Genomic DNA, 20,756 nt, shown 5'->3' with positions numbered 1-20,756 from the left:
TTACCTGGAGCAGAGGAATAGTTTTGACACACTGTGGGTACACACACCTTAATCCCAGGTCATCAACCCGTGTAGCATCCAACACATTAGCCATTGTGCCCGCCATTTTGCATGTTGGTAGATATTTACAACATTTTCAACGGCATGTTGATGAATCCAATACGGATTATTCCACAAAAGGAACATTCTCACATTAAACATTGTTTGAAGACCATATTTCACAATCTTTGTTTCAAAGAGAAAGTCTTCACATTCAAAGGGCATTCGTCCATGTTTTCAAATTCCCAAATGCACAAGGAAAGCCATCCATCCATGAAGGTCCTCAGTACCCCAGGTCCATGAAGGTCCTCAGTACCCCAGGTCCATGAAGGTCCTCAGTACCCCAGGTCCATGAAGGCCCTCAGTACCCCAGGTCCATGAAGGTCCTCAGTACCCCAGGTCCATGAAGGCCCTCAGTACCCCAGGTCCATGAAGGTCCTCAGTACCCCAGGTCCCTGAAGGCCCTCAGTACCCAAGGTCCCTGAAGGCCCTCAGTACCCAAGGTCCATGAAGGCCCTCAGTACCCCAGGTCCATGAAGGTCCAGTATCCCAGGTCCATGAAGGTCCTCAGTACCCCAGGTCCATGAAGGTCCTCAGTACCCCAGGTCCATGAAGGCCCTCAGTACCCCAGGTCCATTAAGGTCCTCAGTACCCCAGGTCCATGAAGGTCCTCAGTACCCCAGGTCCATGAAGGCCCTCAGTACCCCAGGTCCATGAAGGTCCAGTACCCCAGGTCCATGAAGGTCCAGTACCCCAGGTCCATGAAGGTCCAGTACCCCAGGTCCACGAAGGTCCTCAGTAGCCCAGGTCCATGAAGGTCCAGTAGCCCAGGTCCATGAAGGTCCTCAGTACCCCAGGTCCATGAAGGCCTGGCCCTGAGGCCCTGTCACAATGAGCCCATCCTGAGTCTGGAACTTTTTGCTGGCTGGTTGGAACTGGACGAACTGTGTGTATGGGTTGCAGGTGCTTGCCGGGTTCTGTGGCTGGCTCTGACCCCAGGGGCGCTTCACACCTACAACCAATCAGAAGACATTTGACTGAGGGTGTGCAGTATTGTTGGCATATTGGTAAATTGAGGTTCATTTTTTCCATGCTCATGATGTCAATCACTGGATTGTCTGGTCCAGACTCGATTATTTACAGACTGCCATCATATAGCTGGAACATTGCTGAGTGCAGCATAACGCCACACTCAGCAAACAAACATTTTTTCCTCGATATGTATCACAATATAATTTTTTCATGCTTGATATAACGGGTGATTTCACATAGCGATTTTTACAATGTGTGAGAGAGAGAGAGATAATATTGCAAAGTAATGTGAAACAAGTGACAGTAACCAAGCAATTATTTTGTTGTTGATGTGTCCATAAACTAGAAATAAATTAGGCCACGCCCACTAACAGACTGTTGTTTCCTGATTGGTTGATAATAGAATGGGCGTGGCTTGTGATGCATGATCCCACTGAATGACATCACTGACCTACATTATTTTTGTGTTAAAGACTCAATAAGCAGTCTGTTGATATATTAACAGAGTTAACAAGAGTTGACTTTTCCGTTTATGGAGTTATACACGTAACGAGTGTGCACACTCCAAAAACTCCATAAGGCTAAAAAAAATAATAGTCTTTGTTCTCAAGCACAGCCCGCATCATCATAAAGTGCCGCACGTTTCGTTTTTTATTTCCATTTTTAAAAAAATATAAAAATCCTAATATTTAAAAACAATATAGCAAGCAATTTGTTCCCTTTACATGTGCACTGCTTTACTCACATCTCGTGTTATAGCCATGGCGGCAATAGGAGTTTGTATGCTTGTTTATGTAGGGAGGCCCTTTCCCAAGTTGATGGTACACTACTGTTTATTTGGTTACATACTAGTTTGAATAAGCCAGCACTATAATTTCAAAAGTCACTGCCTGAGAACCAATTCTTCTTCCTTTTTAAGCCTAAATGCAAAACAATTATTGAAGTCAATTCTTATTTGAACAAAGACAATTTTACTTAACATACCTTTATTTACAGCATTTCCAGCACTCTGTGATTGACCAATCTGAAGGCCGCCATCGTAGCCTTGATAGCCACCACTGTAGGCCCCATCACCACCGCCCTGCTGTCCTGCCTGGTACCCACCCTGGTATCCACCCTGACTTCCTGCCTGGTACCCAGCCTGGTTTGCAACCAGGAACCCACCCTGATTTTGTGCCTGGTACCCACCCTGGTAGCCAGCATGATTTCCCACCTGGTACCCACCATGGAGGCCTGTTTGGTATACTGCCTGATGGCCATAGTTGCCCCTTCCCCGCCCCCCTTGCCCCCTGTCTGCAGGGCGTGGCTGGATGATTCCTGCCTTTCCTCGGGAAAGGTAAGCAGAAGTTTTCTGTCCACCACCTCGGCCACTCACGCCCCCACCTCTCCCCCCACCTCTCATCCCCCCTCTAGTGCCAGGTTTTCCTGCCGCTTTTGCAAAGACTTGGCGAGACTTGAGTTTGGTCTGATGTTTGTAGCCACAGATGTGTTCGTTGAGGCTCTCCCGTGAGTTGAGGCTTACACTGCACACAATGCATTCATACTTCACCTCATCAGCTCTGGAAGTGGAAAATAACGATCATTACCCAGTCCAAGAGGAATTCTGCAATTTGCAGAAAATGAAACTTCCTACAGAAAAATCGCAGAATTTGCCTTTCCTATCAATCAATACACTTATGTTAATTAATTTCAAGCTTTTCTATCAAATTTTACACATGAATGATGCCCAAATACTTAACATGTGACTTAAACATACATATAAGAATACTACAACAAAATGAAAGTTGAAATAAATCATTCTCACTGTCGATATCACCTGCTCTCTTAAATATGTGCATGTCACCTAGACCACCGAGGTGATTGCAAGAAACACGACCATTGATCCACAGATACGGAGCAGAAGGACACACAACCAGAAGTCTCTGATGGCCCTTTTAAATATGTGCATCATTGCATGTCCACTAAACCAAGGACTTATCGAGGATATATAACGAAGTGGCCATGGCAGGCAAATTGAGAAAAAAATTATTATTTTGTTCAAAATGGGGATTTCTTAAAACTTTGTATTTTTTTTAAATTCAGGGGTAATTTGAGATTGCATTAAATATAAAACAAAGCATGAAAACCTATTCCGATTTATTGGCCTTGATATAAATGAATATAGGTCAGTTCTAGAGACATAAAATTAGTTATTAGTTATATATTAATACATTGTGTCATGAATTGGGATGACATTTGCTGCGGACTGGGGACTGGGGCCCAACATATTGGCCTCTGTGCACGTGTAGACAAACCTACGTGTTACACTGGTCAAAAGCTTGCTGTGAATGAGTCTGGTTTTACGCTGCTTTTTGCAACATTCCAGCAATATCACGGTGGTGGGACCAGAAATGGGCTTCACACATTGTACCCAGGTCTTCGGGGTGACGAGCGAACACTTCAAACACTAGGCTACCCAACCGCCCTAAGCACTTTCTGTACCTACCCCAGTATGATTATGTCATCGACAGTCAGTTTGCGTTGTGTGGCGGCGCCGCTGAGCCGCTTGTCGTGCAGCTTGCCGTGGTAATGCTGGAGGGCGGAGTACACTGACGAAAAGCCAACCTTGCAGATCGGGCACATCCGTTCCGTGGAGTTGATGGTCGTCATGTCCCACGCCTGGGGAGAAGGAACATGTATAGTGTGTATAGGGAGCTCTTGAGCACAACGCACAAACCCAGTGTTTGAAATAACCACCTGCCTGTAGGACCAGGGTAGATCTCGCATCAGGGAGAAGGAACGTGTTTAGTGTGTATAGGGAGCTCTTCAGCACAACGCACAAACCCAGTGTTTGAAGCAACCACCTGCCTGCAGGCCCAGCGCAGATCTTGCGTCAGGGAGAAGGAACGTGTATAGTGTGTATAGGGAGCTCTTGAGCACAACGCACAAACCCAGTGTTTGAAGCAACCACCTGCCTGTAGGCCCAGCCCAGATCTCGTGTCAGGGAGAAGGAACATGTATACAGAGCTCCAGATAACTTTTTGAGCAATTCAGTTTTTACTCTAGGGTTTCTATTTTAATTGGGTTATTACATTTTTCATTGGGTAACCAATATTTTTTTACTCATCTATTCATCACTCTTTTGGTTTTTCCCAAAATTAGTGAACATTTTAAGATTTAAAAAACATGAAATAATGTTTAAGATGTGTATAACCAATGATAACTGTTCTAAATATATAGGCTTGACTAGGAAAGTAAATTAGCTCGAAATTGTGTTTCACAAATTAGCTCCTTTGTACGCATGCTGAAAAAGCTTCAATTGGGTATTTACATATACTGTTTTCATACATTTGAGTTTTTCATTTAATGCATGCGCTTCTGTACACAAGTTGATTGAAAGTAATTGGGTTTTGAATATTTTGGGGGGGTATTTTACGCAAATATGCTGCTTATCTGTATCTCTGTGTAGAGTGTGTTGAGGGAGCACAATGCACAAACCCAGTGTTTGAATTAACCCCCTGCCTGTAGGCCTAGAGGGTTACACATTTGTATGGGTCCTTACAGCCTGCAGATGATTTACATGTCGATTTATCTGTTACAATCAGGCAGTTCTTCACTTGCACTCAGGGGTTGGTTGGTTGGTTTGTTGTTTTACTTTACGCCGCACTCAGCAATATTCCAGCTATATGATGGCGGTCTGTAAATAATCGAGTCTGGACCAGACAATCCAGTGATTAATGTCATGAGCATCAATCCACGCCATTGGGATCGATGACATGCATCAACCAAGTCAGCGAGCCTGACCACCCGATCCCGTTAGTCGCCTCTTACGACAAGCAAAGTCGCCTTTTACAGCAAGCATGGGTTGCTGAAGACCTATTCTACCCCGGAAGCACTGAGGGGAATCTGAGGGGTACAGATGTGAACCAGTTCTCAATACATCAATTTTGCTACAAATTAGAACTGAGTTAAACCGACAGAAAGTGTAAACACTGCAAACATTTTTGTCTTGTTCAACCAGGACCAGCTACAAACTCTGAGGAGCAGCAAAATAAGGCTCACACAAGTTCTCTGGACTAACCCGAATATCTAAGGCTTAAAAACTTGACGCAAAATAGTTTTTTTCAACTTTTTCTGAATTTATTTTCCTAAAACATTCCCTGCCTCCTCCACCAAGGTATATCAAATGGTAGCAGTGTTTGAAATTATTAGCGATTATTCATTTATTTCAAATATATATAGTAAAATATAACTAAAATAACATGATATTGGAATAAATTATTCCTGATAAAATAATAGTTTCAGATACAATTTTTTCCGATCATTGTATCAAAATTCTTTAAAATTACATTATCGAGTCATTTTTAACTGAATCACCAGTTGATTCTGAGACACGTGTGCACAGCTGATTGTAGCTTCCGGCTTAGTTTACAAGAAAATACACACTGTAATCTTAATGTCTGCACATAAAACAATGCCTATCAGAACAGGAAATACAATTTAATCGGTAAATCATCACGTCTTGTGTTTTTTATCTCAAATATGTATTGACCATGTTGACCAAGTTTACCGTATTCGATCCAATAAGCGCCCAGGGCGCTTAAAATAAAGATTGGCGTAAATTCATCAGTAAGCCTTAAGTCACATATATCTAAAATAAACAGAATACAGTCATGCCCCGCTTATACGGACTTCAAATATCCGGAAACCTCGGTTCCCGGACGATTTTCATTTAAAACGAAATAATTACTATATAAATTTCCGGAACGGGGGGAGGGAGGGGAGAGCTTATTGGGACATCGGCGCTTATTGGGTCGAATACGGTAATTGTTATGATCTGTTCGTTTCCCTGAATTCGCTGAAGGGATACGATGTACCTGGTAATTGTTTCCTGCAGAACTAGCCAGAAGACAAATACGTTTTTATTGCAAATTTAGGGATTGTGTATGCGCTGGTGACATGCTTCATTCAGATTTGCTTTACAGACAGGGTATTTAAATTAGCATCGATTTTGAAGGCTTGTACAGGGGGGTTGCCTTATACGTAGGGTCGCTACATAAACAGGTAGCCAACAGGCCCGGGCCAACAGATTTGTTCCCAGGCTGATAGTTTTAAATTTCAGCAGGCCCTCATCATGCTTCTACCAGCAGTTTATTTAAGTAATGTGATAAACATAACTTTCATATTCATAAACAGTAGTTATACCTTTCAAATTGTGTTTGACATGTAATCGCAAAGATATTTTACAAGCTGATAATTTCCTGAAAAATGTACTCTTCACCTATCACCACCCAGTCTCTGAGGCCTCAGTGTGCTGACAGTAAAAGCTTCTGGTTAAATGGTTGTGTTTTGTAATTTATATTGCAAGAGTATGTGTCCCTGTTTCAGCTCAAATGTTTGGGCCTACATTTATTTCCACTGGGCCTACATTTATTTCCACTGGGCCTACATTTTTTTTCACTGGGCCTACATTTGTTGATATGTGCTGACCCTTAAGGCTCTCAGTTTTCTCCTCCGAGTTTCAGACACCGAATGGTAGGTCCCTGATAACTGCGTCATGTGCACTGAACCACAATCGTAGCTTACCTGAGCATCCCCCAGTGTAATCTCATCTTCGTCATCACTCTCGTCCTTGAACGCCGGTCCCTTCACCATGGGGTCATTAATCGGAGCATCGAATGGAATGATGCCTTTCTGCTTGAGAGTCAACACTCTCTTGGCATGAGGCTTTCCATTGACATGCACCTCCTTATGGTGTTCATCCGAGTATATCACATTGCACACTTTACAACACATGGGATTCCCATCCTCATCCTTGCGTTCGCTGCTCAGGATGTACGTCCGCAGCTTGATATAATGCTTCTTCCCCTCGTAATGCTGCTTAGCGGAAAACGTATTCGGAAACACAATGCTGCACAGCTTACAGTAACGCAGTCTCACCAACGTTTCCAAACGAACAGCTTTCTTTTTGGAAACGCCACGTAGATCTTCGGGGCAGGAATAAGCTTCTTTGGGAACTTTATAAAAGAAATTAAATTCACTCTTGTCTTTCCCACTGGCTGTGAGACCAGGGACTTGGGAGCCGTAACCATGCGGGTTGCCGCCCCCTTGTCCCGTCACGTGGGCAGCGTCCATCTTCTTTCCATGTGCATTGCGGATTCCTAACCAGTTCCACTGAGTGTTGGTCTGCTTTTCTTTTTCAACTAGGTTTTCCTTAACTTGTTTGACCTTCTTCTGCTGAAACGATTGCATGGCCTGTGTTGATAGAGCAATGGGGTTTGAAGAATCCCCAATTCCTTTACCAGAACTTACAGGACACATCATAAAGGGTGGCGGGGTCATATCTGGAATGACCTCGGGACCCTTGGAGGGCTTGGGGTATTTCTTTACCGGGGGACCTGTTGTCATGGCTGTCGGCTCCATACCTTCTGTTTCTTGAACCATGCCAAGAAAGGCAGCCAAAGAACTAGCTCGTTTTTCTTCAAATGTCACTACATTTTTATTTTGGGGCTTTGGGGCTTCTGCTACTTCCTCTTCTTCCTCCTCCTCTTCTTCCTCCTCCTCTTCCTCTGGTTCCTGTTGAGGTTGGCTGCTTGCGCCTTCGAAATGACAGAGGAGTGCAGAGAGTGAACTCATACGTTTTTCTTGGAATGTCAGTTTTCTACTCTGTCCTCTCTTCAAAGGATGCTCTTCTTCCTCTTCCTCTTCACTTTCTTCTCCCTCCTCTTGTACCGGATTTTTAGGGGGTACAATCTTCTTACCAGGTATTGACTTTTTAGAGGGTATGATCATTCTTGATGGCAAAGTCACCTTAGGTGGCTCAACCACTTTCGACGGTCCAACCACTTTAGACGGTTCAGACACTATAGATGGTTCAGACACTGTCGATGGTCCAGCTTCCTTTGGTGGTTCGGCCACGTTAAATGGTTCAGTCACTTTAGATTCTTCAACTACTTTCAATGATTCAGCCATATTAGATGGTCCAGGATCTTTAGGTGGTCCAGCCACTTTAGATGATCCAGACACATCAGGTGGACCAGCCACTACAGATGATCCGGCCACATTAGGTGGACCAGCCACTTTAGATGATCCGGCCACATTAGGTGGTCCGGACACTTTAGATGATCCGGCAACTTTAGATGATTCAGCTACTTTGCCTGGGTCGCCCACATTAGATGGCCCAGCAACTTTAGATGCCCCAGGATTTTTAGATGTTCCAGCAACTTTAGATGGTCCAGGATCTTTAGATGGAGGGGCCTTTTTAATTTGGGGTTTCACATTTGTTTTAGAAGCTGATGGCAATGATCCTGAAGGCCCCGACTGGATTTGAGATGTCAAAGCTTTCGAGAACGACGACGAAATGTTGATGGAGACTTTGTTCATGCTAGGTTTGGCTCTTGGTTTGGGAGGGGGAGGAGGGGGAGGGGAGTCTCCTCGAGGGGGAGGTGGGGGCGGGGGTGGGGACCCTGCTGGAGGGGGTGGGGGAGGCAATTCTTCAGGTTTTTTGGAGGCTGTTGCAACCAGGGCTGTTTCGGTGGCAGCCTTATTGGCATTCAGCCCTGGGTAGCAGCCTGGGGCATCAGTTTGGGCAGTGGAATATGAGGCAATCGTTCCTGTGTTCTCATCAGGCTTCGCTGGCACAGTCCCAGGAGTTTGAGTGTTGAAGGACATGTACATATTGTTAACCTGAGGGTTGCCATAGCCTTGGTAGGTTTCATACTGCTGTATATTACCGTAGGCATCGTACTGGCCTGCGGCATATTGACCGGTGCTGTACTGCTCGGTGTATGGTGCCGCAGCATACTGCCCTGTCATGTCGTACCCCTGCTGTTGCATGTATGCCATCTGTGCAGGATCATACTGGAAGTTGGCCACATACCCCGGGCCGTACGCATAGTTGGCTGCAACAAAACAGGTTGTGTTACCATGGTTACATAGCTACCAAACATGATAAAGTACAGTCACACAGTAAAGGCTGTATTTCCACACCAAGCATGACACTTGATTGGTTGGTTGGTTTGTTGTTTAACGCCGCACTCAGCAATATTCCAGCTATATGACACTTGAAAGTTTGTTTGATTGTTTGTTGTAGGTAGGATAGATAGGGTAGGTTACTCCCCAACTATATGCATAGCCCTTGGACGCCCTATGTTCTATGTTTTCTATGTATTCTATGTTTTTCAGATGCCATTTTTTTCACCTCGCTAAGATAACAGGGGGTTTTAATTAAATGCTTTTGTAAGTCAATGAAATGTTTAATTACTAAAGTAGATACAAAATACTTCATCAGTGACATCAAACAAATGGCTGATTGGGCCTCCCGTATGATGCATGTGTACCAGCCTTTCCAATCAAGCAACCACTTACGATCGTTAGGGTTAGGTACCGCTTTACGATCAAAAACTTCTTGACAAACCTCAGGTTTGGGCACGGCCCTTACCAGTCAAACACCCATTTACTATCGTTTGGGTTAGGCACTCCTTTACGGTCATTGCGGTTTGAGTTAGGGTGTGGGTTAGCTATCTCACTTCTCTTCACGAATTAATCCGATGTATGTTGAAGCAAGTTGTGCAATTTTTATCCAGTTACTTCCTGTTGCTAACCTCTCACTCTTTATTGAACAAGCCTTACTCACAACAAGGTGTCTCGTGCTTCGGAGTTGTCGCTAGACCGAATGTCGGGAGCGAATTCACATCATGTCACAAGTACGTGAAAACAAGCATGCACTATCATTACCTGTATTCCAATTAGGGTCCATCTTGGGGACCACCACTGTGGTCTAAAATCTATTGTTAAAGGGCAAAACGTAAATATTCGCTGGTGCAAAGACTTCTTTTTCAGAAGTGCACACAATACGCAGCCATGTTGATTTGCCCGGTGCTTCATTACGAAACTCCCCGTGAAATAATGTTCGATTTAGGTTTACACCTTTTCACATTTAGTTTCCTTACAGAGATTCTAGAGCTATAACTTCGTTATCGTAGGCCTACTTTTCTTTTCAAATTTTAAACTTGGTCTATATATATTCAATAAAAATTGAAGAAAGACGTACGAAATACCAACCCTGTCGAGAAACGTCTGTGGTGTCAATCCATTGTTCAGAAGTGATGTCATCATTTTGTGACGTCTAGTGTAGTAAATGACATCATATGCTATTGTTTTCAACAGTGAAGCCTTGTGGTGTCATGTCGCATAAACTGACCAATCAGCATTGAGGCAAAACACACACATGTCAAAATATCGGAAGATTATTGTCTATATATGCACATCTTTCTACCCTTATGGGTGATATTGTCTATAGTTTTTATCCAGTTATGTGTTACTAACCCCACGAATAAAGCGATTTAACGGATCGGGTGGTCTTGGTTGACTGCCAGTCACAGTTGGTTGGTTGGTTTGTTGTTTAACGCCGCACTCAGCAATATTCCAGCTATATGACGGCGGTCTGTAAAAAATCGAGTCTGGACCAGACAATCCAGTGATTAATATCATGAGCATCGATCCACGCAATTGGGATCGATGACATGCATCAACCAAGTCAGCGAGCCTGACCACCTGATCACGTTAGTCGCCTTTTACGACAAGCATAGTCACCTTTTGCGGCAAGCATTGGTTGCTGAAGACCTATTCTACCCCGGATCTTCACGGGTCTCCAGTCACAGTACCCGGACGGAGTGGGTGACGTCGTCACTACGTCACGGGTCTGTATACAGACTACGTTCCGTGCAGTAATGACCATACGTGGATCGTTGCACGAGATTGCGTGGCCAAGAGTCGCTCATTTGGAAACCGGGGGCACGGGTGGCCCAGTCGTCTAAGGCGCCGCGATTCGCTGTGCAGAGTTGCGTCCCTTGGGCACGCCAGAAACCTATGATTGTGGGTTCGAATCCCCGTTCGCCCCGATTATGTTTCTAGGTTTGTCAGCACCATACCCTTGCTTGTTGGTTTCACCGAAGTGGTAAACGTCTGAGATCTGCATCACTTCGGGCTTTCCTCCCACATTAAGCTGACACGCCGTGATATGACTGTAATACTGTTAAAAGCGGCGTTAAACCCAACTCACTCACTCACTTGGAAACCACCGTCATATAGCTAGCATGTTGTGAAGTGCGGCGTTAATTAAGAAATAACTCTCCCTTCAGTGTTTTATTGTACGATAAACAACGACCACGAGTCGTTTATTTCCTATTTGATATATCAACATTTTGTACAGTCTCTTTAAGGATCTTAATAAAATTGCATGCCTTAATTTAATTTTTCTTTACCCCTCTTTAAATAATGATGACTATCTGAATACAATCCGACCTCGGCATTGTCGGACAAGTCTGTTTTATGAACAGGCGGCTTACGTTAGGTATTTCTCCGATATTTTCACAATCTTCACGTCGATTATCTGAAACCTTTCCTCCAAATACCGATTATCATATCTCTCCGACTTTTGGGTGCGATCGTTCGGCCATTGCATTCATCAGTGTTGTCCAGCTACATCTGTGGGGAACAACTCGCTTGACGCTTCCCTCTCAAGGATAACGTCGTCCAATTTACGACGTCATCAAGTTGCGAGCGCATGCTCGAATGTCCAGAAATGACGTCCTGATAGAAAATGTTTGATCGTGAAATAAACCGCGCTTCCTTTTTCATTGTTGTTTACAATTTATCACGTAGCAATCTTATATACAACAATCAAACCTGCCAGTACGACTGCTCCTGTTCGTTTTTACTCGAAGCACTTCTGCTATTACAACTACAAATGTCCCATGAATATACACTCGTTATTACTCGAAGCACTACTGCTATTACAACTATAAATGACCCATGAATATACACTCGTTATAACTCGAAGCACTACTGCTATGACAACTACAAATATCCCATGAATATACACTCGTTATAACTCGAAGCACTACTGCTATTACAACTACAAATGTCCCATGAATATACACTCGTTATTACTCGAAGCACTACTGCTATTACAACTACAAATGTCCCATGAATATACACTCGTTATTACTCGAAGCACTACTGCTATTACAACTACAAATGATCCAAGAATATACACTCGTTATTACTCGTACCACTACTGCTATTACGACTACAAATGACCCAAGAATATACACTCGTTATTACTCGAAGCACTACTGCTATTACAACTACAAATGATCCAAGAATATACACTCGTTATTACTCGAAGCAGTAATGCTATTACAACTACAAATGACCCAAGAATATACACTCGTTATTACTCGAAGCACTACTGCTATTACAACTAAAAAATGATCCAAGAATATACACTCGTTATTACTCGAAGCACTACTGCTATTACAACTACAAATGACCCATGAATATACACTCGTTTTTACTCGTAGCACTACTGCTATTACAACTACAAATGGTCCATGAATATACACTCATTATTACCCAGGTAAAAGGTCAGTAGGATTTACACCAAGTTGCGGCTCTTCGTGGAGAATATACAACATAGTGTCACCTTGCTCAGCAGCCCATAAATGGGGTGTATCTTACACTTCTGTCTGCATCATAAACAACCACAGCCTGACTCTCGCAATACCTGCATGTGTGACATGTTCTGTAGTGGCACGTGAAATTGTGACAGCTGACGTTACGTTGGTCGGGAATAACATGTAACATCTGCATGTTTCTGAAATAATTTACTAGCCCACTAACGTCATCGCCTGATGGCATTATTCACCATGACAACCGATAATTCAACCGGAAACAAGCAAATAACAGCAAATTATATACCAGGGATAATTCTAGTGTGGGGCTTTGTGCTTTTAGACCCTAAATGTAAAAAAAAGACCCACATTTTCAAATACAATGGGGCATCTTAACATTGTGATGTGCGGGCGTACCTCTGGAATATTTATAAATCTTCATGTCAGACAATTCCTAGAGGGAACCCTGAACATTATACTGGTATCAGTCTTAGCATTTCAGAGTGAGTGAGTGAGTATATTTTACGCCGCTTTTAGCAATATTCCAGAAATATCACGGCGGGGGACACCAGAAATGGGCTTCACACATTGTACCCATGTCGGGAATCGAACCCGGGTCTTCGGCGTGAAGTACATGTCCTGCGGGTGTCTACACCGTTGGCTCCCCCGCCGTGATATTGCTGGAATATTGCTAAAAGCGGCGTAAAACTATACTCACTCACTCACTACACCGTTGGGAACGATAGAGAAGTATGTACGTTGAAATGTCTAATGAGGCATGTTGACCCTAATGCTGACTGGTCACCTGAAACGATATGATGCCATCTTTCCATTCTTGCGATCAATGTGTTATGGCGTCATTCATTTGAACAGTTATGTGAGGTCGGGGATGGTGTGTTGTAGAACACCCTTGAATCGCCGCTGAAATTATCTTCTCATTCTTAATCACGGGTTTGTCTCGTCGAAGTCCAATTAGTGTACAGGATATCGTGAAATGGCACTAAAGTGTGGTACATTGCTCATGCTATCAATCATTGGCCTCTCTTCCCCGTGAAGATTGAAGATACGGGTTTAAACTGCTTTCCAACAACCCATGCTTGTCGTACGAGGCGACTAACAGGATCGGGTGGTCAGACTCGCTGACTTGGATGATGCATATCATTGTATCCCAATTGCGTAGATCGGTGCTCATGGTGTCAATCGCTGGATTGTCTGGTTCTGGGTGCCAACCCCCTACTCTACAAATCCGACATATCATTTATCAATTTATCTTGGCATCCAGTTTAAGAACCCTTGCGTCGTATCAGTGTACAGCTGGTACAAGATTTTCGCAAATAAACTTGAGGATAAGTATTTTATCGATTTTTCACCGCAGGTACGACCGTCGTATGTAGCAGCGGTGTTACCGTTCATTGTTTATGACACAATCTGGAGATCTATACGAATCCACCTAGCTGTTATAGAAGAGTGTAACATTGTTCACTGTAGAATTGACAGCGTACGTACAGAGCTGCTGCTATATCCCTGTGCTCCCTATAAACGCTTTTGATATTGACTTGTCGTTGTAGCGACATAAAGATATCAAAATTAAAATTAAGGAGAGACTCACAAGTCAAAATCAAAATCGTAAATTTATTTAGGGAGCCGAACACCGATACGTACGGTTGCCGCAGCTGCATAGATCGTTACTCGTGCTTTCAGTCACTGCATGGTTTACAAGATGCAAACTAGATGGAATATTGCCAGCAGCGGCGCTGAACAACATTCACTCACTCATTCGTATTCAATATTTTATAATGCAAACATTGTCGCTCAAGTCATATTCTCATAGGAGACATAAATAAATGTTACACCGGTTGTCACAAAATAAATTTACCTCAACTACGATATATGAACACTGTTTCTATTTCAATCTAAAATAGAAATTTTAATATGTATTTTTGAGAACACAAACTCAGGAAACTAATCTATCTTATATATTAAGTCATCAGTGTTTGTAAGTGTAATATAAGTTTAAACAAATGTCTCAGTGATAATACTTATTGTGTTTAATATTTGCATTAAATAACATAAGTCGTAATATAAATAGTAGCTACTAAAACCGGAAGTCTGAATTATATTTAGTTCGGAGACGAGAATTTGACAAAGTGAAGCAAAAAATAGCCATGTGATATCCTGTGCATATTGCCATTAAGATGTCATCGTTGTACACACTTCTAATTGCACCGGGTGGTTCATATAGTAAGTTGCGGATATTCTAAACCCAAGAAATCGATCAGTGTGGATCGTTTTTACGCACGCAGTGACTGCAGCGCGCCCGTTTGTTTACCAAAACAGACTGTTTTCCTTGATGTTTCATGCGCGTACTTAGCGGGAGTGTCTAAGTTATTCTGGGACAAAAACAACGGTCTCAGTAGTGTCACGTAGTGTTCCTGCCATGTGTATGAACGCCAAATGAGCTGATTTTTGTGAATCAAAGAACAGTAAGCATGATGAAGTGATTCGGGTTTTACTATGCTGTATTTTGTTGTTGTCATGTTGATGTAATATTCTTGCTTTTATGTTTGTCAGACTAACTTGTAATATATTTTGCCGGATATTGCTTCATGTCTGTCTTGTTAGATTATTTTAACATGATAAAGTTTAGGGTTTTAACATGATAAAGGTTCGGGGATTACCACATGTTAGGCCCTACACCATTCGAATTATATGTCATACCTCAATTCAGGATACATCATGTTGATGTAATATTCTTGCTTTTATGTTTGTCAGATTAACTTGTAATATATTTTGCCGGATATTGCTTCATGTCTGGCTGTATTGTTAGGTTATTTTAACACGATAAAGTTTAGGGTTTTAACATGATAAAGGTTAGGGGTTTACCACAGTCATATTGACATGATCGAGGCATGTTAGGCCCTACACCATTCGAATTATACGTCCTACCTCAATCAGGATACACCGAAAACCTTCACAATAATAAAATCGCAAGATGGAAAACGGCAGCATAGATTTTGAGACCAACCGATTTTTGTTCAATTTTCAAATAGGAATTTTTAAGTAGTAGATCACAATATTAATAGTTTGATAATTCCATTCATGCTCTCAATGAAAGTTTATCTAAATGATTTAGTCCTGTCCTGGATTTAAGCCTCTGTCAATTTCACATTTCCTTGGAATGCAGGTAATGATTTAGCTGCTTGTCCAGACTAATGCCAGTTTTATAGTGCTAGTGAGATACCATGCCACAGTTTAACATGGATTCCCCACTCAGACACAGAATACTGACAACGAACCGACCAGTCCTCGTTTTATTCCCTTAATGCCGAGCCCCAGCTTGGGTAACTACAAGTATGATTATTTAACGTCTCTTGGTATGATGTGGCAGGGGATCAAACCACTGACCTTCCGCTCTCTGGGCAGACACTATCCACTACACTGCGGAGGTATTCTCCTCTATCCACTAGACCGCGGAGGTATTCTCCTCTATCCACTAGACCGCGGAGGTATTCTCCACATGCTCATCATAAAGAAGGGAACACTCAAATGGATTTTCTTAATCTGTAGATACTTTTGGACAGAGAAATAATTTGATGGTAGTGAGATAATTGAGGTGGTTGGAGATCAAAATCTCCATTAATTTATAACGGCCTTTTTTGTTTTAAGATAGGTAGCATGGCTTGTCATAAAAGGGAACTGCAGTGACTTACAGTTGCTGTTACCATGGTTTAATATTTGTTTGTTTGTTTGTATTACAGGGACCTAGGATCCATATGTTTTCCTGACTGAGGTTCAAGTGCCAGTGATGCCACCGAGCTCAGGGGAATTATGGGGGCATCACTTGATGCCCTCACAGGTGCCCGTCGACTGTCTCCTGCCGACTGGCATCATTGTACCGATGTTGTGCAACAGGGACGCAACTCTTGAGAAAATCAAAACTGATCTGTGGATAGAATCCAAGAAATATCCCCTCCATGGTCATCTTCTGAGTGCCGAGTCATACATTTTTGTAGGAATTACCCAGGATGCTGAAAGAGAGGAGTTTTATGATGAAACGCGGAGACTCTGTGACTTGCGGTTGTTTCAAGCCACCCTCAAAGTTATGGAACCAATTGGAAACCGAGAAGAAAAAATGTTGAATTATGAAATAGGTATGTTAGATTGTCCTTTTTATATCGTGTATACTTTTCAAAAGAAATTAAAGAATGCCTGATTTTTTCATATGACTACAGTTAGTCTGTCATGGCTAGGGGTATTTCAATAACCAGCCTTCCATTGTGGGTGTGTTTGAATTTGTTTTGAGTACTTTATATGTATAAATGTTCAAATGCTTATAATAAAATTCAAGAACATATGTAGAAAATATTTCTGTCACTATGCATAGTGTTTAGTTTAGTTTTACCTTGCACTACATAGTGCTTTTACAAACAGACAGTACTGGAATGGAGAGACAATTGAAACAAACTATAGCCTGTGTCCCAATCCCCAGGAGTCTGTGGGTTCCTGTCACCATTCCTGTCACCATTCCTGTAACCTGACGATCACCCGGATTACTTCAGCATGCTTTGTTGCCATCTGTTCGCCAGTTGTTTCCAGACTATCGCTAGCTGTCACCAGACGATGGCCAGCTGTCACCAGACCATCTCCAGATCATTGTTTTGACAAGCTCATGATTGCAGGCGCCAGGACCAATCGCCTGATCATCACGACCCTTCCTTTGCCTCTGGCGACATGACACTTGGCATCAGGCGCCTCAGAGTCACCACGCTCTTCCTAAGTGATCCCCTTAGTGATCGTCACCACTTGGACCTTCATTGTGGCATTGCCTCCTCTTTCACACCTGACCCCAGCAGGGTTGCTGATCATTTGCCCTGCACTTCATCAGGACTGGGCATTTTCCCCACAGACGGACCATCTGATCCTGACTCCAGTGTGGTTTCTCCTGCCACATGACCAGTTGGGATCCCACTTCTCATTCTCCTAAGTCGATGCTTTTGCTATTCTTTCTGTTTGACCATCCATTGTCGCCGCCTCCCCAGCTGTGGACGACATCGTGTGCCTGCTAGTGGGGACTTCCCTCCCGCGTTTGTTTCTTCCCATCTCTCCCGCATGGTCTTTGCTCTCCACCATTTCAGCAGCGCCAGTTCCTTCACCAAGCCCCCTCACTCCAGTACTGCCTCAACTGTCCTTGCGCCAAATCGAAAAAATTTGGGCTTACGGTTGGTCAGTGGACCGAAAAACTCGTCTGGCAAAGTCTGACACCCCTACGACGATTTTTCAGGTCTTTTCTGGGCAAGGTCGGGGCCAATGTGACCTCACAATGAGTTGAGGATTATGCAGCAGTTTATATCTGTTTTTATCATCGTTTTTCCTGACCGGGATTCCTATTTCTACAAGAGCCCTAGTTTCTTTGGATGTGGTTCTTCATTTTACTCACAGCGCCGGTCCCCCAGGAAGGACCAAAACCCTGAGTACCCTGCCAAGGAGGTTCCTCTAGTGGGAGCTGCAAGAGAATGTGGCTTGACACAAGCGCAGGATTACCAAAGCCTATCTCCTTCTCGACCATCATGGAGGGATGCTCCTAGGGGCCAAGGGGGATAACTCCTGGGTATCTGGGCATGGGCTATAGTCTGTTTCAACTGTCTATACGTTCCAGTTCTGTCTGTTTGTAAAAGGTATGGATGCTAAAGCACTATGTAGTGTCAGGTACATATAAAAACGTTGCATTTATTCAGAAATGCTAATTTTTCTTGCAATTTTCAGGCATGTTGATTGGTAAACCTGTGAATGAATTCAACGAGATGAAAGATTTAGAAGTAATGACATTTCGGCGGAACATTCTGGGAGTGTGCAAGGAGACGATCGACCAGCGAGAGAAGGACAACATACTTAGTCGAGCGATGTATGCGTATCCTCCGGATATTGAGTCAAATGAAATGCTGCCTCCACATCTAACTGAAAAACTCAAAAAATTTGGTGATGGTGAGTATACATGGTATATGATGTTTTGTTTGTTGTTTAACGTTCCACTGCCATATTCAAGTCTGGACCTGACAATCCAGTGATTGATACCATGGTATGATGGAACTCATTGAGTGAAGCATCTTCCCGACTTTAAAAGTCCAGTTTCCACCCTTGCTGAACTAGGCTGTAATTACTGGGCTCGATCGTAGCGCCACCTGTGGCTATTGCGAGTTATGTCCTTTGTATGCCTCTCCTACTGACCAATCAGATTCAACCTCTCATATCACTTTCATTTGCTTCAAACAAAACGGTGGCACCCAGTCAAGACGATCTGATCGATAATCAAGATCTAAATTGTGATAAAACAAGTCTTACATCGCGAAGTGCATCAAATCACGTGAGCACCTTGATTAAAAACATGAATAGATTTAGAAAATATCTGTTGACAAGTTGGCGGTGCATATGTTTTGCAAATGCTGCAGTCGACCGAAATCTGCATGACACTTTACGAACCGGATTTCGGTGCGCGATTTTGATTGGACTATGCATAGACTCGTTAGTCCAGCCAAAATGTAACTCCATAATACCAGCCTAGTTCGGCAAGGGTGGAAACTGGACTTTTATAGTCAGTTAACTCACTTGCCTCGGGAAGATGTGAGTGAAGTCACTGAGCCAGACCACCCCATTCATTTATTCCACTTGTTTAGCATGTGAAGACAAACATAGGTGGCAACAAACTTGATCAGCTGGTCAGGCTTGCTGACTTGGTTAATGCATGTCATCGTATCCCAATTGCGTAGATCGATGCTCATAATGTCAATCTCTGGATTATCTGGTCAAGACTATTAGTTAAAGACTGTCGTCATATAGCTGGAATATTGTGGAGTACGGCGTTAAAGCATGTCTGAGGGTTTTTATGATATTTAAAACCGGCATCTGCAGGATAAAACAGAGGGGAAGTGTTTTATCTAACTTATAAACCGAAAAGAGATACTTGGAAGATCATTTATCAATATTTTTATGTTTCAAACATAGTTTCCATAAACCTCAGGAAACGGGTTTTAAATATCTGTTGCTGGGTTACGGTGCTTGAAAAGGACATTCTTAAGATCATTGTGATTTATCAGCACCTCTGTAGCCTAGTTGTAAGCTAACTTGTAAGCTAAAATCCTGGGGGTATTATAACATCTCTGTTTATGAGATTTAATCCCGCTGGAGAACAATAGGATGACGTCCACTATTTATCATGTTTATACCATAGGCTCTTATCTTTCACTTGAATTACAGGAACATGTCATTGATGATACGGTCACAATATGTGCATTGTTACTGTTAGATGTTCATCCAAATTTTAAAAACATTAGTCATTTCACATTGAATGTGGTGTAATTACGCAAGTAAAGAAGGTCGGGAACAAGTGTGCTGGTGATGTTGTTGGGATCAGGACAATGAAAGGATGTGAGATAGCAGGGATTTATCTACACCTGCTCAGAGGCCGATAATCGGCCCAAGTATTAAGCATGTTCAGCAAATGTTTGCAGAAATTCCCAGATTGGAATTACAAATTTCCCAATACATGTTGGGGCGGTTGGGTAGCCTAGTGGGTAAAGCGTTCGCTTGTCACGCTGAAGACCCGGGTTCGATTCCCGACATGGGTACAATGTGTGAAGCCCATTTCTGGTTTTCCCCGCCATGATATTGCTGGAATATTGCTAAAAGCGGCGTAAAACCATACTCACTCACTCAATCAATGTTATTCAGTTTGTGGAGGTGACTTGTATATCTCTGACAAATTTGAGCAATAATTTTTCCTTCTCCAACTGCATTTAGTTGAGTTCAGTGGCAGGGATAAAAGCCTGAATACTATAAGGGAACGTTGTGACAGATCTTGGCAGCTTTATGCCACCACTCCAGTGAGTCACAGCCTCCGTCTCAACTCCCATAGTTAGGATGGGAAACTAGGTGGGGCGACCTACCAGGGGAAAGTATAGCCTGTATAAGCATCTCTTCATTTTCAGATAACTCTGTGATAATCTGTGTGTGGGTAGTGGCCGAGGACAATAACAGGTCCAAGTACAGCGTGAAGGTTGCCCACAATGCGTCACCAACGGACGTGATCGCAGAAACCATCCGTCGACGAAGTCGGCTGATGATGATGTCCAAGGAGCACACGCAGCGGTGTATCGAGGAGTACAGTCACGCCTACGTTCTCAAAGTGTGTGGGTGCGATCAGTTCTTCCTGGAGGACTGCCCCATTAGCCAGTATAAGGTCAGTTGACAGTGTGT

The 20,756-nt window shown here is 43.1% G+C and overlaps 2 protein-coding genes and 1 long non-coding RNA gene across 4 annotated transcripts in view; 1 reads left to right on the top strand and 2 right to left on the bottom strand.

Annotated features, from left to right (window-relative positions):
* Positions 1 to 401: 401 nt before the first annotated feature.
* Positions 402 to 2,436, bottom strand: LOC125372541. Its single transcript, XR_007218181.1, has 2 exons — positions 2,056 to 2,436; positions 402 to 1,051 (listed from the first exon to the last, which is right to left on the bottom strand). It is a non-coding gene; the product is annotated as an uncharacterized LOC125372541 (long non-coding RNA).
* Position 2,437: 1 nt separating this feature from the next.
* LOC124116466 (flocculation protein FLO11-like) lies at positions 2,438 to 9,925 on the bottom strand (the record flags this gene model as incomplete). The annotated part of the gene is made up of 4 exons (XM_046477805.2): positions 9,787 to 9,925; positions 6,637 to 8,951; positions 3,557 to 3,729; positions 2,438 to 2,630 (listed from the first exon to the last, which is right to left on the bottom strand). Coding segments are annotated over exons 1-4 (2,703 nt in total), but the record flags the coding sequence as incomplete, so codon positions are not given.
* Positions 9,926 to 14,607: 4,682 nt separating this feature from the next.
* Positions 14,608 to 20,756, top strand: part of LOC124116467 (phosphatidylinositol 4,5-bisphosphate 3-kinase catalytic subunit alpha isoform-like) — a 43,870-nt gene continuing 37,721 nt past the window's right edge. The window contains exons 1-4 of one of the 2 annotated variants that reach the window (XM_046477806.2): positions 14,608 to 14,747; positions 16,265 to 16,657; positions 18,270 to 18,488; positions 20,489 to 20,739. In XM_046477806.2, coding sequence (XP_046333762.1) covers positions 16,312 to 16,657; positions 18,270 to 18,488; positions 20,489 to 20,739 — 816 coding nt within the window. In that variant the 5' untranslated portion in view covers positions 14,608 to 14,747; positions 16,265 to 16,311. The other variant, XM_046477807.2, reaches the window with a different exon arrangement.

The sequence above is a fragment of the Haliotis rufescens genome, unplaced genomic scaffold (genome assembly GCF_023055435.1).
Source record: "Haliotis rufescens isolate VD_foot unplaced genomic scaffold, xgHalRufe1.0.p SCAF_42, whole genome shotgun sequence".
Lineage (NCBI taxonomy): Eukaryota > Metazoa > Mollusca > Gastropoda > Lepetellida > Haliotidae > Haliotis > Haliotis rufescens.
The sequence above is the reverse complement of the archived record's forward strand: the minus strand, read 5'-3'. Positions and strand labels throughout refer to the sequence as shown.